Source organism: Stomoxys calcitrans, chromosome 1 (genome assembly GCF_963082655.1).
Source record: "Stomoxys calcitrans chromosome 1, idStoCalc2.1, whole genome shotgun sequence".
Taxonomy (NCBI): Eukaryota; Metazoa; Arthropoda; class Insecta; order Diptera; family Muscidae; genus Stomoxys; species Stomoxys calcitrans.
The window spans coordinates 29,329,606-29,343,995 of NC_081552.1; the positions used below are offsets into that span (position 1 = coordinate 29,329,606).

General features: G+C 39.4%; 2 protein-coding genes across 4 annotated transcripts in view; both read left to right on the plus strand.

Annotated features, from left to right (window-relative positions):
• LOC106094179 (arylsulfatase B) overlaps positions 1–4,273 on the plus strand; it is a 43,253-nt gene extending 38,980 nt beyond the window's left edge. For both annotated transcript variants that reach the window (XM_059360652.1, XM_059360653.1), the window contains exons 3-5: positions 562–948; positions 2,849–3,268; positions 3,345–4,273. In XM_059360652.1, the coding sequence (XP_059216635.1) occupies positions 562–948; positions 2,849–3,268; positions 3,345–4,184 (1,647 nt within the window). In that variant the 3' untranslated portion in view covers positions 4,185–4,273. The remainder of the gene's footprint in view (positions 1–561; positions 949–2,848; positions 3,269–3,344) is intronic.
• A 7,907-nt stretch (positions 4,274–12,180) lies between these two features.
• LOC106094181 (arylsulfatase B) overlaps positions 12,181–14,390 on the plus strand; it is a 50,515-nt gene continuing 48,305 nt past the window's right edge. Inside the window, exon 1 of one of the 2 annotated variants that reach the window (XM_059360808.1) lies at positions 12,181–12,289. The gene's annotated coding sequence lies outside the window, so the exon portion shown is untranslated. Of the gene's footprint in view, positions 12,290–12,311; positions 12,381–14,390 lie in introns of those variants that run through there. The other variant, XM_059360809.1, reaches the window with a different exon arrangement.

Here is a 14,390-nt window from a genome sequence, read left to right on the forward strand (position 1 = left end):
GCTATAGTCCTGCAAGTGGTGTTGCGGTATGACTTCCAACAACTGTGCTAAGTACGGTCCGAATCGGTCTATTACCTGACATAGCTTCTATATTAAACGATCTCCCGATTTGACTTCGTGAGCCCTGTCGAGCCGCAATATTTGTCCGATTTGGCTGAAATTTTGCATGCGGTGTTCTGTTATGATATCCAACAACTGTGTCAAGTATGTCAGTTCATAACCTGATATAGCTCCCACGTAAAGCAGTCTCTCGATCACTTGTTCGAAGCTTGCTGGTTTGACAGAAGTTTGGTATGTAGAATAAAATTATGCCCTTCAATTATATTTATTTTGCATAAATAGTTAGCAGAATCCATGGTGGTGGGTTCCCAAGATTCGCCCCGGCCGAACTTAGCACGCTTTTATTTGTTTGAGCTTAAAAACTTCATTATGGAATTCGGGTTTATATGATATCTACAATAGATCCTAATATAACTGGGTCTCATACAACTAGTTTGCCTTTTACAGCCTAAGACTGTGTATTAATAAACTTCTTATCCTCATATAATTTTTTAATTTCAGGGTTTCGATGATGTCAGCTTTCGAGGCTCCAATGAATTTCTAACACCCAACATTGATGCCTTGGCCTACAGTGGGGTTATCCTAAATAATCTCTATACACCTGCCATGTGTACTCCCTCACGAGCAGCTTTACTCACTGGCAAGTATCCTCTGAATACAGGAATGCAACATTATGTGCTGGTAAACGATCAACCCTGGAGTTTGCCAGTGAACGAGACTACAATGGGGGAGATATTTCATGAGCATGGCTACTTCACATCACTGATAGGCAAATGGCATTTGGGTATGTCTCGCAAAGCATATACACCAACGTTTCGAGGATTTGATCAGCATTATGGATATTTGGGTTCCTATGTGGATTATTATAATCAGATCATGGATCAAGGAGTAAGTTTTAGAACAACAAGTAAAAAGGCGTTAAGTTCGGCCGGGCCGAACTTTGGATACCTACCACCTCGGGAATATACGTAAACCACCTTTCATCAAAATCCGGTGAAAATTGTATACCTTTTGTCCCACAGCAGTTATATCAAAATATGTTCCGGTTTGGACCAAATACTTATAAGTACAAGTCATTGTTCAATTGTGTATAACAAAATATTGGTCTTTTAAGTAGTCTTATCTAAAAATAAACCGATCTGAGCTACATACGACACGGATTTCGAAAAGCCTAACATAAGTCACTGTCAAATTTCAGTGAAATCGGATTATAAATGAGCCTTTTATGGGGCCAAAACTTGAAATCGAGATATCGGTCTATATGGCAGCTTTATCCAAATCCGAACCGATTTGGCCCAAGTTTCAGAAAAATGTCGAAGGGCCTAACTCAACTCACTGTCCCAAATTTCGGGGAAATCGGACAATAATTGCGCCTTTTATGGACCCAAAACCTTATATTGAGAGATCGGTCTATATGGCAGCTATATTCAAATCTGGACTGATATGGGCCATATCGCAGAAGGAAGTCGAAGGGCTTAACCTTACTCACTGTCCTGAATTTCGGTGACATCGGACAATAAATGCACCTTTTATGGGCCCAAAACCTTAAATAGAGAGATCGGTCTATATGATAGCTATATCCAAATCTTAACCGATCTGTGCCATATTGCAGGATTATGTCGAGAGGCTTAACTTAACTTACTGTTCCAAATTTCGGCGACATCGGACAATAAATGAGCATTTTATGGGCCCAAAACCTGAAATCGAGAGATCGGTCTATATGGCAGCTATATCCAAAATTGGTCCGGTCTACACCAAATTGATGAGGGATATCAAAGGGCCTAACACAATTTACTTTCCCAAATTTCAGCAAAATCGGATAATAAATGTGGCTTTTATGGGCATAAGACCCTAAATCGGAGGATCGGTCTATATGGCAGCTATATCCAAATCTGAACCGATCAGAGTCAAATTGACGAAGGATGTCGAAGGGCCTAAGACAACTCACTGTCCCGAGTTTCAGCAAAACCAGATAATAAATGTGGCTTTTATGGGCCTAAGACCCTAAATCGGAGGTTCGGTCTATATGGCAGCTATATCCAAATCTGGACCGATCTGAGCCAAATTGACGAAGGATGTCGAGGGACCTAACACAACTCTCTGCCTTAAATTTCAGCAAAATCGGATAATATATGTGGCTTTTATGGGCCTAAGACCCTAAATCGGAGGATCGGTCTATATCCAAATCTGAACCGATCTGAACCAAATTGACGAGGGATATTGAGGGGCCTAACACAACTCACTGTCCCGAATTTCATCAAAATCGGATAATAAATGTTGCTTTTATGGGCCTAAGACCCTAAATCGGAGGATCGGTCTATATGGCAGCTATATCCAAATCTGGACCGATCTGAGCCAAATTGACGAAGGATGTCGAGGGACCTAACACAACTCTCTGTCTTAAATTTCAGCAAAATCGGATAATATATGTGGCTTTTATGGGCCTAAGACCCTAAATCGGCGGATCGGTCTATATGGGGGCTATATGAAGATATAGTCCGATATTGCCCATTTCGAACTTAACCTGCTTATGGACAAAAAAGAACCTGTGCAAAATTTCAGCTCAATATCTCTATTTTTAAAGACTGTAGCGTGATTTCAACAGACAGACGGACAGACGGACGGACATGTCTAGATCGTCTTAGATTTTTACGCTGATCAATAGGGTCGGAAATGGATATTTCGATGTGTTGCAAACGGAATGACAAAATGAATATACCCCCATCCTTCAGTGGTGGGTATAAAAAGTAAAAATATCATTAAATTAATTTTCTTTTATATCTTTTAGAGTGCCAACTATTCCAAGGGCCATGACTTTCGTGACAATTTGAAACCTGTATGCGATCGCAATGGCACCTATGTCACCGATTTGTTGACTGAGGCCGCCGTTAAACGTATTTTGACCCATAACTACCACGAACAGCCTTTGTTCATGATCTTCAGCCATTTAGCACCACATTCAGCCAATGACGATGATCCTTTGCAGGCTCCTGAGGAAGAAATTGCCAAGTTTGCCTATATTGAAGATCCAAGAAGAAGAAAATATGCTGCCATGGTCTCTAAGCTGGATGAAAGTGTGGGTCTAGTGGTGGAGGCCTTAAGCCATGGTGGGGTGTTGAATAATACCATACTGCTGTTTTTGTCCGACAATGGAGGACCCACAACAGGCATGCATTCCACAACGGCCTCTAACTATCCTTTGAGAGGGGTAAGCTTAACTTTGAAGTTTTTTTCTGAATACATCAAGAAACTAAGTACATATACAATAATTTTTTCTCCTCTAGCAAAAGAACTCTCCTTGGGAGGGAGGCTTACGTTCCTCAGCAGCCATTTGGTCTACGCAATTGGAGAAATTGGGCACTATATGGAAGCAAAAGATATATATTGGAGATCTATTACCCACTCTGGCTGCCGCTGCAAAAATTCATCTGGATTTAGAAGCCCTTAAAATTGATGGCCTTAATCTATGGCCATCCCTTAGGTATGGCTATGAGTCTGTGGAACGTGAAATCATGCACAATATCGATGATATATTCCACTATGAAGTCTATGCCAAAGGAAAGTGGAAATTTATCAATGGCACCACTTTGGAGGGAAAATTCGATGGCTGGCTTGGCACACGCCCTGCCAATGACTCCAACCAAATTGATCCCCGTTTCGAGAACTATGAAGATCTGGTCAAACATTCCCGTGTATGGAAATATTTACACATTATAACCGGTGATAAGCCCATACAGCTGCTGGAGCATCGTCAACATTCGGTCATTAAGTGCCTATATCAAAATACTTCCGAAGGAGTGACCTGCAATCCCCTGGAGGCCCCTTGCCTCTTTGATCTGGACACCGATCCCTGTGAGCAGAATAATCTTTATGAGAAATATAAAAATTCCACCATATTTTCAAATATCATGGAACGCATAGAGTATTTCCGTAACAATGCCCATCCCATAATGAATAAGCCAGCTGATTATCGCTGTAATCCGGCCAACTTTAATGGTGAATGGACCTGGTGGGAGGATGTCTTGGAAGGAAATGGTGTGGCCAAAGTTCATTTAAACATTAGTTTCATGCAGTTACTTACTTTGACAAGTTTTACAATAATTTTTAGCCAGATTTTTGCCTAAGGCCAAAGTATTACCAAAAACAATGCCAAGAGAAATTTAATATAAGCATGTATATAATATCATAAATATAATAACGATTTATTCTACAATTTGTTTATTGCAAAGGGGAAACATGTACATAATATTGGCTTGCCCAAAAAGTAATTGCGCATTTTTCATAGTCGGCGTTGACAAATTTCTTCTTTTAAAAAATCCGCAATTACTTTTTGGGCAGCCCAATATATATATATATATATATATATATATATATATATATATATATATATATATATATATATATATATATATATATATATATATATATATATATATATATATATATATTCGATTTGAACGATATTTAAGTCGGATGTCGGGGAGCTTACAACAACTCACTGTTTCTATTTCAATCGAAGTCGCATACTAAATGCGTCTGTTACGGTTTAAAGAATCTAAACCGCCTTATCGGTCTATATGGCAGGTATAGGTAAATATGGACGGTTCGAATATCGGGGCCGATAGTAGAACTTTCTGATTTAAATTTCACCGAAATCAGCCAAAAATGCGTCTTTTACGGGTTTGAGACCCTAAATCGCCAGATCGGTCTATAATGCTTTTATATCCAAATATAATCCGATTTGGCCGATTCAAAAACTTACGGCGTACGGAAGAAATACGTACGTAAAGACAGTAGCTTGATTACTGATGGGCACACGGACGGACGGACGTACAGACACACGGACATCGTTAAATCGTCTGTCTTTACGACGATCAGATATGTAAACACCTTGAAAGGTCGGAAATGGATATTTCGATATTTTGCAAAGGGAATGACAAAATTAATATATCCCCTATCCTATGGTGGCGGTACAAATGGTACGAAATTGGATTAATAACTTAAAATGGTTGTAGCTCCTTAATTGGTGGGTAATCTTTATTATACCCACCACCAAAAGATAGAGGTATATTGAATTTGTCATTCCATTTACAACACATCAGAATATCCTATTCCCACCCTACAAAGTATATATATTCTTGATCGTCGTTAAAATCTAAGACGATCTAGCCATATCCGTCCGTCTGTCCGTCGGTCTGTTAAAATTTATCTGCAGTCTAAAACAAGTAAAAGCGTGCTAAGTTCGGCCGGGCCGAATCTTATATACCCTCCACCAAGGATCGCATATGTCGAGTTCTTTTCCCGGCATCTCTTCTTAGGCAAAAAAAGGATATAAGAAAAGATTTGCTCTGCTATTAGAGCGATATCAAGATATGGTCCGGTTTGGACTACAATTAAATTATATGTTGGAGACCTGTGTAAAATGTCAGCCAATTCGAATAAGAATTGCGCCCTTTGTGGGCTCAAGAAGTAAAATAGAGAGATCGATTTATATGGGAGCTATATCAGGCTATAAACCGATTCAGACCATAATAAACACGTATGTTAGGTCATGAGAGAATCCGTCGTACAAAATTTCAGGCAAATCGGATAATAATTGCGACCTCTAGAGGCTCAAGAAGTCAAGATCCCAGATCGGTTTATATGACAGCTATATCAGGTTATGAACCGATTTGAACCATATTTGGCACAGTTGTTGGATATCATAACAAAATACTACGTGCCAAAATTCATTCAAATTGGATAAGAATTGCGCCCTCTAGAGGCTCAAGAAGTCAAGACCCAAGATCGGTTTATATGACAGCTATATCAGGTTATGGACCGATTACAACCATATTTGGCACAGTTGTTGGATATCATAACAAAACACGTCGTGCAAAATTTCATTCCAATCGGATAAGAATTGCGCACTCTAGAGGCTCAAGAAGTCAAGACCCAAGATCGGTTTATATGGCAGCTGTATCAGGTTATGGACCGATTTGAACCATACTTGGCCCAGTTGTTGGATGTCATAACAAAACACGTCGTGCAAAATTTCATTCCAATCGGATAAGAATTGCGCACTCTAGAGTCTCAAGAAGTCAAGACCCAATATCGGTTTATATGGCAGCTATATCAGGTTATAGACCGATTTGAACCATACTTGGCACAGTTGTTGGATGTCATAACAAAACACGTCGTGCAAAATTTCATCCCAATCGGATAAGAATTGCGCACTCTAGAGGCTCAAGAAGTCAAGACCCAATATCGGTTTATATGGCAGCTATATCAGGTTATAGACCGATTTGAACCATACTTGGCACAGTTGTTGGATATCATAACAAAATACGTCGTGCAAAATTTCATTTCAATCGGATAAGAATTGCGCACTCTAGAGGCTCAAGAAGTCAAGACCCAAGATCGGTTTATATGGCAGCTATATCAGGTTATGGACCGATTTGAACCATACTTGGCATAATTGTTGGATATCATAACAAAACACGTCGTGCAAAATTTCATCCCAATCGGATAAGAATTGCGCACTCTAGAGGCTCAAGAACTCAAGACCCAAGATCGGTTTATATGGCAGCTATATCAAAACATGGACCGATATGGCCCATTTACAATACCAACCGACCTACACTAATAAAAAGTATTTGTGCAAAATTTCAAGCGGCTAGCTTTACTCCTTCGGAAGTTAGCGTGCTTTCGACAGACAGACGGACGGACGGACGGACGGACGGACGGACGGACGGACGGACGGACGGACAGACGGACGGACATGGCTAGATCGACATAAAATTTCACGACGATCAAGAATATATATACTTTATGGGGTCTCAGACGAATATTTCGAGTAGTTACAAACAGAATGACGAAATTAGTATACCCCCCATCTTATGGTGGAGGGTATAAAAATAGATATATTGAGCTAAATTTTTGAGCAGACTCTTTTTTACAATATATCCTCCACCATAGAAGGGGGTATACTAATTTCACCATTCTGTTTGTAACACCTCGAAATATGCGTCTAAGACCCCATAAAGTGTACATATTCCTGATCTTCATGACATTTTAACTCGACCTAGCCAAATTTCGAAGGAGTAAAGCTAGGCGCTTGAAATTTTGCACAAATACTTTTTATTAGTGTAGATCGGTTGGGATTGTAAATAGAATTGTAATAGGCCATAAAAACCGATATTGGGTCTTGAATTCTTAAACCTCCAGGGGGCGCAATTCTCGTCCAATTTGACTGAAATTTTGCACGTGGTGTTTTGGTATCACTTCCAGTAACTGTGCGAAGAATGGTCAAAATCGGTTCACAACCTGATATAGCTGCCATATAAATCAATCGCGTGGTGGGTGTTTTGGTATCACTTCTAACAACTGTGCGAAGTATGGTTCAAATCGGTTCATAACCTGGTATAGCTGCCATATATACCGATCTGGGATCTTGACCGATCTGGGCCATATTGACGGAGGATGTCGGAGGGCCTAACACAACTCACTCTCCCAAATTTGAGCAAAATCGGATAATAAATGTGGCTTTTATTGGCCTAAGACCCTAAATGGAAGGATCGGTCTATATGGCTGCTATATCCAAATGTGAACCGATCTGGGCCAAATTGACGAAGGATGTCGAGGGGCGTTACACAACTCACTGTCTTAAATTTCAGTAAAATCGGATAATAAATGTAGCTTTTATGGGCCTAAGACCCTAAATCGGAGGATCGGTCTATGTGGCAGCTATATCCAAATCTGTACCGATCTGGGCCATATAGACGAAGGATGTCGTAGATCCTAACACAAGTCACTGTCCCAAATTTCAGCAAAATCGGATAATAAGTGTGGCTTTTATGGGCCAAAGACCCTAAATCGACGGATCGGTCTATATGGGGGCTATATCAAGATATAGTTTGATATAGCTCATCTTTGAATACTGTAGCGTGATTTCAACCGACAGACGGATAGACGGACAGAGGGACGGACATGTCTAGATCGTCTTAGATTTTAACGCTGATCAAGAATATATATACTTTATAGTGTCGGAAATGGATATTTCGATGTGTTGCAAACGGTATGACAAAATGAATATACCCCCATCCTTCGGTGGTGGGTATAAAAAAGGAACTAACCTTTGACTGTTTTCGGTACTATATGTTTAACCCTCCTACCCCGGGACAAACTTCCACAATAGTCTAAAAGTTCTATAAAAACATGGTCACAAAATATATACGTAACCTAGCGAATGCAAAGAAGAGTCATTGAAAAGAAAGTTATAATTCATATGGTGTAAAAGGAAGCGCAGCGAATCGGGCCGGGTTCAGCTAGTCTTATATGTAAAATTCAATTTGTTTGTTTGTTTCGTATAGACTCAAAAACGGCTGAACCGAATACCTTGAATTTTTCACAGATTGTGTAGGCTGGTCTGGAAGGAAACATAGGCTATATACTTTTTTGATGTCGGGAGAGGGGCGGACCCTCCCCCTTGCCCCAAAAGTTCTACCCAAAAATAAGAGTGAACCGATCGGGACAACATAGTATTCAAATGAAAGGTATTTAAGAGTAGAATACGAATTTCATAATAAAGGTTGGGTCCAAGTGCCTGGGTGGCCGCCCCGCTCCCAAAACCCCTTAAAATAGGTTTATTTGACGATTATGACAATATGGGATTTAGATGAAAGGTATTCGGGAGTAGATTACGAAAATAGTCAGGAAGGAGGATAGACGGACGGACGGACATAGATAGATCGACTCATAACGTCGAGACGATCATGAATATATATACTTTATGGGGTCTTAGACTAATAATTTGAGGTATTACAAATGGAATGATTAGATTAGTTTAACCCCATCCTATGGTGGTAGGTATAACAAATAAAAGTTTGGTTTGAAGTAGATTTGACGATTTCGGGGAACCGGAAGCTATCGAACTTAGGTTCCCATTACTTTAAAGATTTTCATCATTAGCGGGCATAAGCATTCGCAAGTTATTGCCTTATTTAATGGCAGAAACTTCTAATGTCTCTGTGGTAAAACAATACATTACATTTTCTGAGTAAGTATGATTCAAACTGCCATTAAAAACTTGTTTGTCAACTATATATTTTTATTGCTGTTGTTACATCTATATATACTTAGCACGTGCCTTTGCAGTTTTTATACCCACCACCATAGGAGGGGGTATACTAATCAGATCATTTCGTTTGTAATACCTCGAGATATTCATCGAAGACCCCATAAAATATGAACATTCTACATCGTCAACGTTCTGAGTTGATCTATTGGGTTGCCAAAAAGTAATTGCAGATTTTTCATATAGTCGGCGTTGAAAAATTTTTTTTAACGGCTTGTGACTCTATAATTGTATTCTTTCTTCTGTCGGTTATCAGCTGTTATTATACCCTCCACCATAAGATGGGGGGTATACTAATTTCGTCATTCTGATTGTAACTACTCGAAGTATTCGTCTGAGACCCCATAAAGTATATATATTCTTGGTCGTCGTGAAATTTTATGTCGATCTAGCCATGTCCGTCCGTCTGTCCGTCCGTCCGTCCCTCCGTCCGTCCGTCCGTCCATCCGTCCGTCCGTCTGTCTGTCGAAAGCACGCTAACTTCCGAAGGAGTAAAGCTAGCCGCTTGAAATTTTGCACAAATACTTCTTATTAATGTAGGTCGGTTGGTATTGTAAACGGGCCATATCGGTCCATGTTTTGATATAGCTGCCATATAAACCGATCTTGGGTCTTGACTTCTTGAGCCTCTAGAGTGCGCAATTCTTATCCGCTTGGATTGAAATTTTGCTCGACGTATTTTGTTATGATATCCAACAACTGTGCCAAGTATGGTTCAAATCGGTTCATAACCTGATATAGATGCCATATAAACCGATCTTGGGTCTTGGCTTCTTGAGCCTCTAGAGTGCGCAATTCTTATCCGATTGGAATGAAATTTTGCATGACATGTTTTGTTATGATATCCAACAACTGTGCCAAGTATGGTTCAAATCGGTTTATAACCTGATATAGCTGCCATATAAATCGATCTTGGGTCTTGACTTCTTGAGCCTCTAGAGTGCGCAATTCTTATCCGATTGGAATGAAATTTTGCATGACATGTTTTGTTATGATATCCAACAACTGTGCCAGGTATGGTTCAAATCGGTCCATAACCTTATGTAGCTGTGATATAAACCGATCTTGGGTCTTGACTTCTTGAGCCTCTAGAGTGCGCAATTCTTATCCGATTGGAATGAAATTTTGCATGACATGTTTTGTTATGATATCCAACAACTGTGCCAGGTATGGTTCAAATCGGTCCATAACCTTATGTAGCTGTCATATAAACAGATCATGGGTCTTGACTTCTTGAGCTTCTAGAGGTCGCAATTCCTATCCGATTTGGCTGAAATTTCGCAAGTCGTTTTTTATTGTTACTTCCAACAACTATGTCAAATAAAGTACAAGTCGGTTCATAACCTGATATAGCTGCCACATAAACCGATCTGGGATCTTGACTTCTTGAGCCTCTAGAGGTCGCAATTATTATCCGATTTGCCTGAAAGTTTGTACGACGTATTCTCTCATGACCATTAACACACGTGTTTATTATGGTCTGAATCGGTCTATAGCCCGATACAGCTCCCATATAAATCGATCTCTCTATTCTTCTTCTTGAGCCCACAAAGACCGCAATTCTTATTCGAATTGGCTGACATTTTACACAGGTCTCCAACATAAATATAATTTAATTGTGGTCCAAACCGGACCATATCTTGATATCGCTCTAATAGCAGAGCAAATCTTTTCTTATATCCTTTTTTTTGCCTAAGAAGAGATGCCGGGAAAAGAACTCGACAAATGCGATCCATGGTGGAGGGTATATAAGATTCGGGCCGGCCGAACTTAGCACATTTTGCACAGATACTTACTATTGATGTTGGTCTTTGGGGATTGCAAATGGGCCAAATCGGCTCAGATTTAGATATAGCTCCCATAGGAACCGATCTCCTGATTTGACTTCCTGAGCCCTTACAAGCCCCAATTTTTGTACGATTTGGCGAAATTTTTTGCATATGGTGTGTCGTTATGACTTTCAACAACTTTGCCAAGAGCGGTTCAAGTCGGTCTATAACCTGATATAGATTCCATATAAATCGATCTCCCGATTTGATTTCTTGAGCCCTTACAAGCCCCATTTTTTCCGATTTGGCTGGAATTTTCCATGCATTGATCTGTTACAACTTCCAACTACTGTGCAAGGTGCGGTTCAAATCAGTTTATAGCCTGATATGGCTCCCATATAATCCGATCTGCTGATTTAACTTTTTGAGCCCCTGGAAGCCACATTTTTTGTACGATTTGGCTGAAATTTTGCATGTGGTGTGTCGTAATGATTTTCAACAATTTTTCCAAGAGCGGTTCAAATCGGTCTATAACCTGATATAGATCCCATATAAACCGATGTCCCGATTTGATTTCTTGAGCCCCTACAAGCCCCAATTTTTGTCCGATTTGGCTGGAATTTTGCATGCGGTGATCTGTTACAACTTCCAACAACTGTGCCAAATACATTTCAAATCCGTCTATAACCTGATATAGCTCCCATCCTTATTCGGTTCCTAGAAGCTTTAATTTTTGGTGGTTTGACAGAAGCTTGGTATGTCGAATAAAAATATGCCCTGCAACTAAATTTAGTTTGTATAAATTTTTAGCAGAATCCATGGTGGTGGATTCCCAAGATTCCACCTGGCCGAACTCTTCACGCTTTTACTTGATGTCTTCAACGTTTGAAGATTTTAGTAAAATTCTCAAACAAATTTTTCCAACAACTTTTTTAAGGTACTAGTAGTACGATTTTACTACCGTCGACATACGGGCAGGGAATTTTATCCACAGGTTGCCTTATCATAGTAACTCAGTATTTTATGAATGAATCTGCTTGCGTCGATATGAGCTTACGTTTGTGTGGTGCTGTTGCTGATCACTTTTGTTTTCTGTTATGCTTTTAGTTGTTGGCAATTTTGTTGTGCTTTTTTTAACAGTAGCAAAATGTGGATAAAATCCCCTACCAACTTTGTTGCTGCTGTAATAACAACTTTTATTGGCAGCAAAGAAACAAACTAGAAAAGTGAGCAAGATTTGAACCGCCTCACTCGTCTACCTTAACATTGAGATTGGTGTGGTTATTAACAGTCGCCTCGAGTTAGTTGAACAGCAAGGATCGTCAAGCGGGAAATTGGCATCAAAGTTTGTAGTGATTTACTAATTGTTAAAAAGTTATATAAATAGTGATAACATTATAAAAAATTTCAGAGCTTCAATCATTCTGTAGAAAATTGTGATTATATATTTAAACAAGTTAAAAAAAAATCCCAAACAATTTAAAACTCGGTTATATTGAATTCAAACAGAACTGCTATGAATAGAACAATATTCTCATAAACATTTATATATAATTATTCGAATTGTTTATTTTGTAAAAATAAACGATATTTCAAGTGATTTTTGAGTATGCAAATACTGCTATTATATAAAAAAAAATAATTAAAATATATGAACTTAGCGCATAAACAAAACACTTAAACACAGTGTCTGTTATTTTGATAAAAAAAAAATGTGAAATAACATCTTTCACTTTTGAAATTTCGGTTATTTTAAATATTTAGCGAATATCGTTATTTATATCAAACGCTATATTATTTCGTCTGCCAGACGGATCTGGCCTCACTGTGGGCTATTGAAAAAAATGTTGACCCAAAATTTAATAGTTTTCCTACTTCGTAGGATTCAAGCACTAAAAACGAGCCAAAGAGCCAAAACTTAAAATAACGATGATATCCTTGAATCTATTTTCCTATTTACTAACTGATTGATTCTTATTTTACTTCATTGATGACTATCCCATTATAATTACACCCACCACCGAAGGATGGGGGTATACTCATTTTGTCATTCCATTTGCAACACATCGAAATATCCATTTCGGACCCTATAAAGTATATATATCCTTGGTCAGCGTAAAAATCTAAGACGATCTAGCCATGTCCGTCTGTCTGTTGAAATCACGCGACAGTCTTCAAAAACAGAAATATCGAGCTGAAACTTTGCACAGATTCTTTTTTTGTTCATAAGCAGGTTAAGTTCAAAGATGGGCTATATTTAGGGTCTTAGGCCCATAAAAGCCACATTTATTATCCGATTTTGCTGAAATTTGGGACAGTGAGTTGTGTTAGGCCCTTCGATATCATTCATCAATATGGCCTTGATCGGTCCAGATTTGGATATAGCTGCCATATAGACCGATCTTCCGATTTAGGGTCTTAGGCCAATAAAAGCCATATTTATTATCCGATTTTGCTGAAATTTGGGACAGTGAGTTGTGTTAGGCCCTTCGACATTGTTCGTCAATTTGGCCCCGATCGGTCCAGATTTGGATATAACTGCCATAAAGACCGATCCTCCGATTTAGGGTCTTGGGCCCATAAAAGCCACATTTATTGTCCGATTTTGCTGAAATTTGGCACAGATTCTTTTTTTGTTCATAAGCAGGTTAAGTTCAAAGATGGGCTATATTTAGGGCCCATAAAAGCCATATTTATTATCCGATTTTGCTGAAATTTGGGACAGCGAGTTATGTTAGGCCCTTCGACATCCTTCGTCAATTTGGCCCCGATCGGTCCCGATTTGGATATAACTGCCATATAGACCGATCCTCCGATTTAGGGTCTTGGGTCATTAAAAGCCACATTTATTATGTGATTTTGCTGAAATTTGGGACAGTGAGTTGTGTTAGGCCCTTCGACATCCTTCGTCAATTTGGCCTTGATCGGTCCAGATTTGGATTTAGCTGTCATATAGACCGATTCTCCGATTTAGGGTCTTAGGCCCATAAAAGCCACATTTATTATCTGATTTTGCTGAAATTAAAGACAGAGAGTTGTGTTAAGCACTTCGACATCCTTCGTCAATTTGGCCCCGATCGGTTCAGATTTGGATATAGCTGCCATATAGACCGATCCTCCGATTCAGGGTCTTAGGCCCATAGAAGCCACATTTATTATCAGATTTTGCTGAAATTTGAGACAGAGAGTTGTGTTAGGCCCTTCGACATCCTTCGTCAATTTGGCCTCGATCGGTCTAGATTTGGATATAGCTGCCATATAGACCGATCCTCCGATTTAGGGTCTTAGGCCCATTAAAGCCACATTTATTATGTGATTTTGCTGAAATTTGGGACAGTGAGTTGTGTTAAGCCCTTCGACATTCTTCGTCAATTTGGCCCCGATCGGTCCAGATTTGGATGTAGCTGCCATATAGACCGATCCTCCGATTTAGGGTCTTAGGCCCA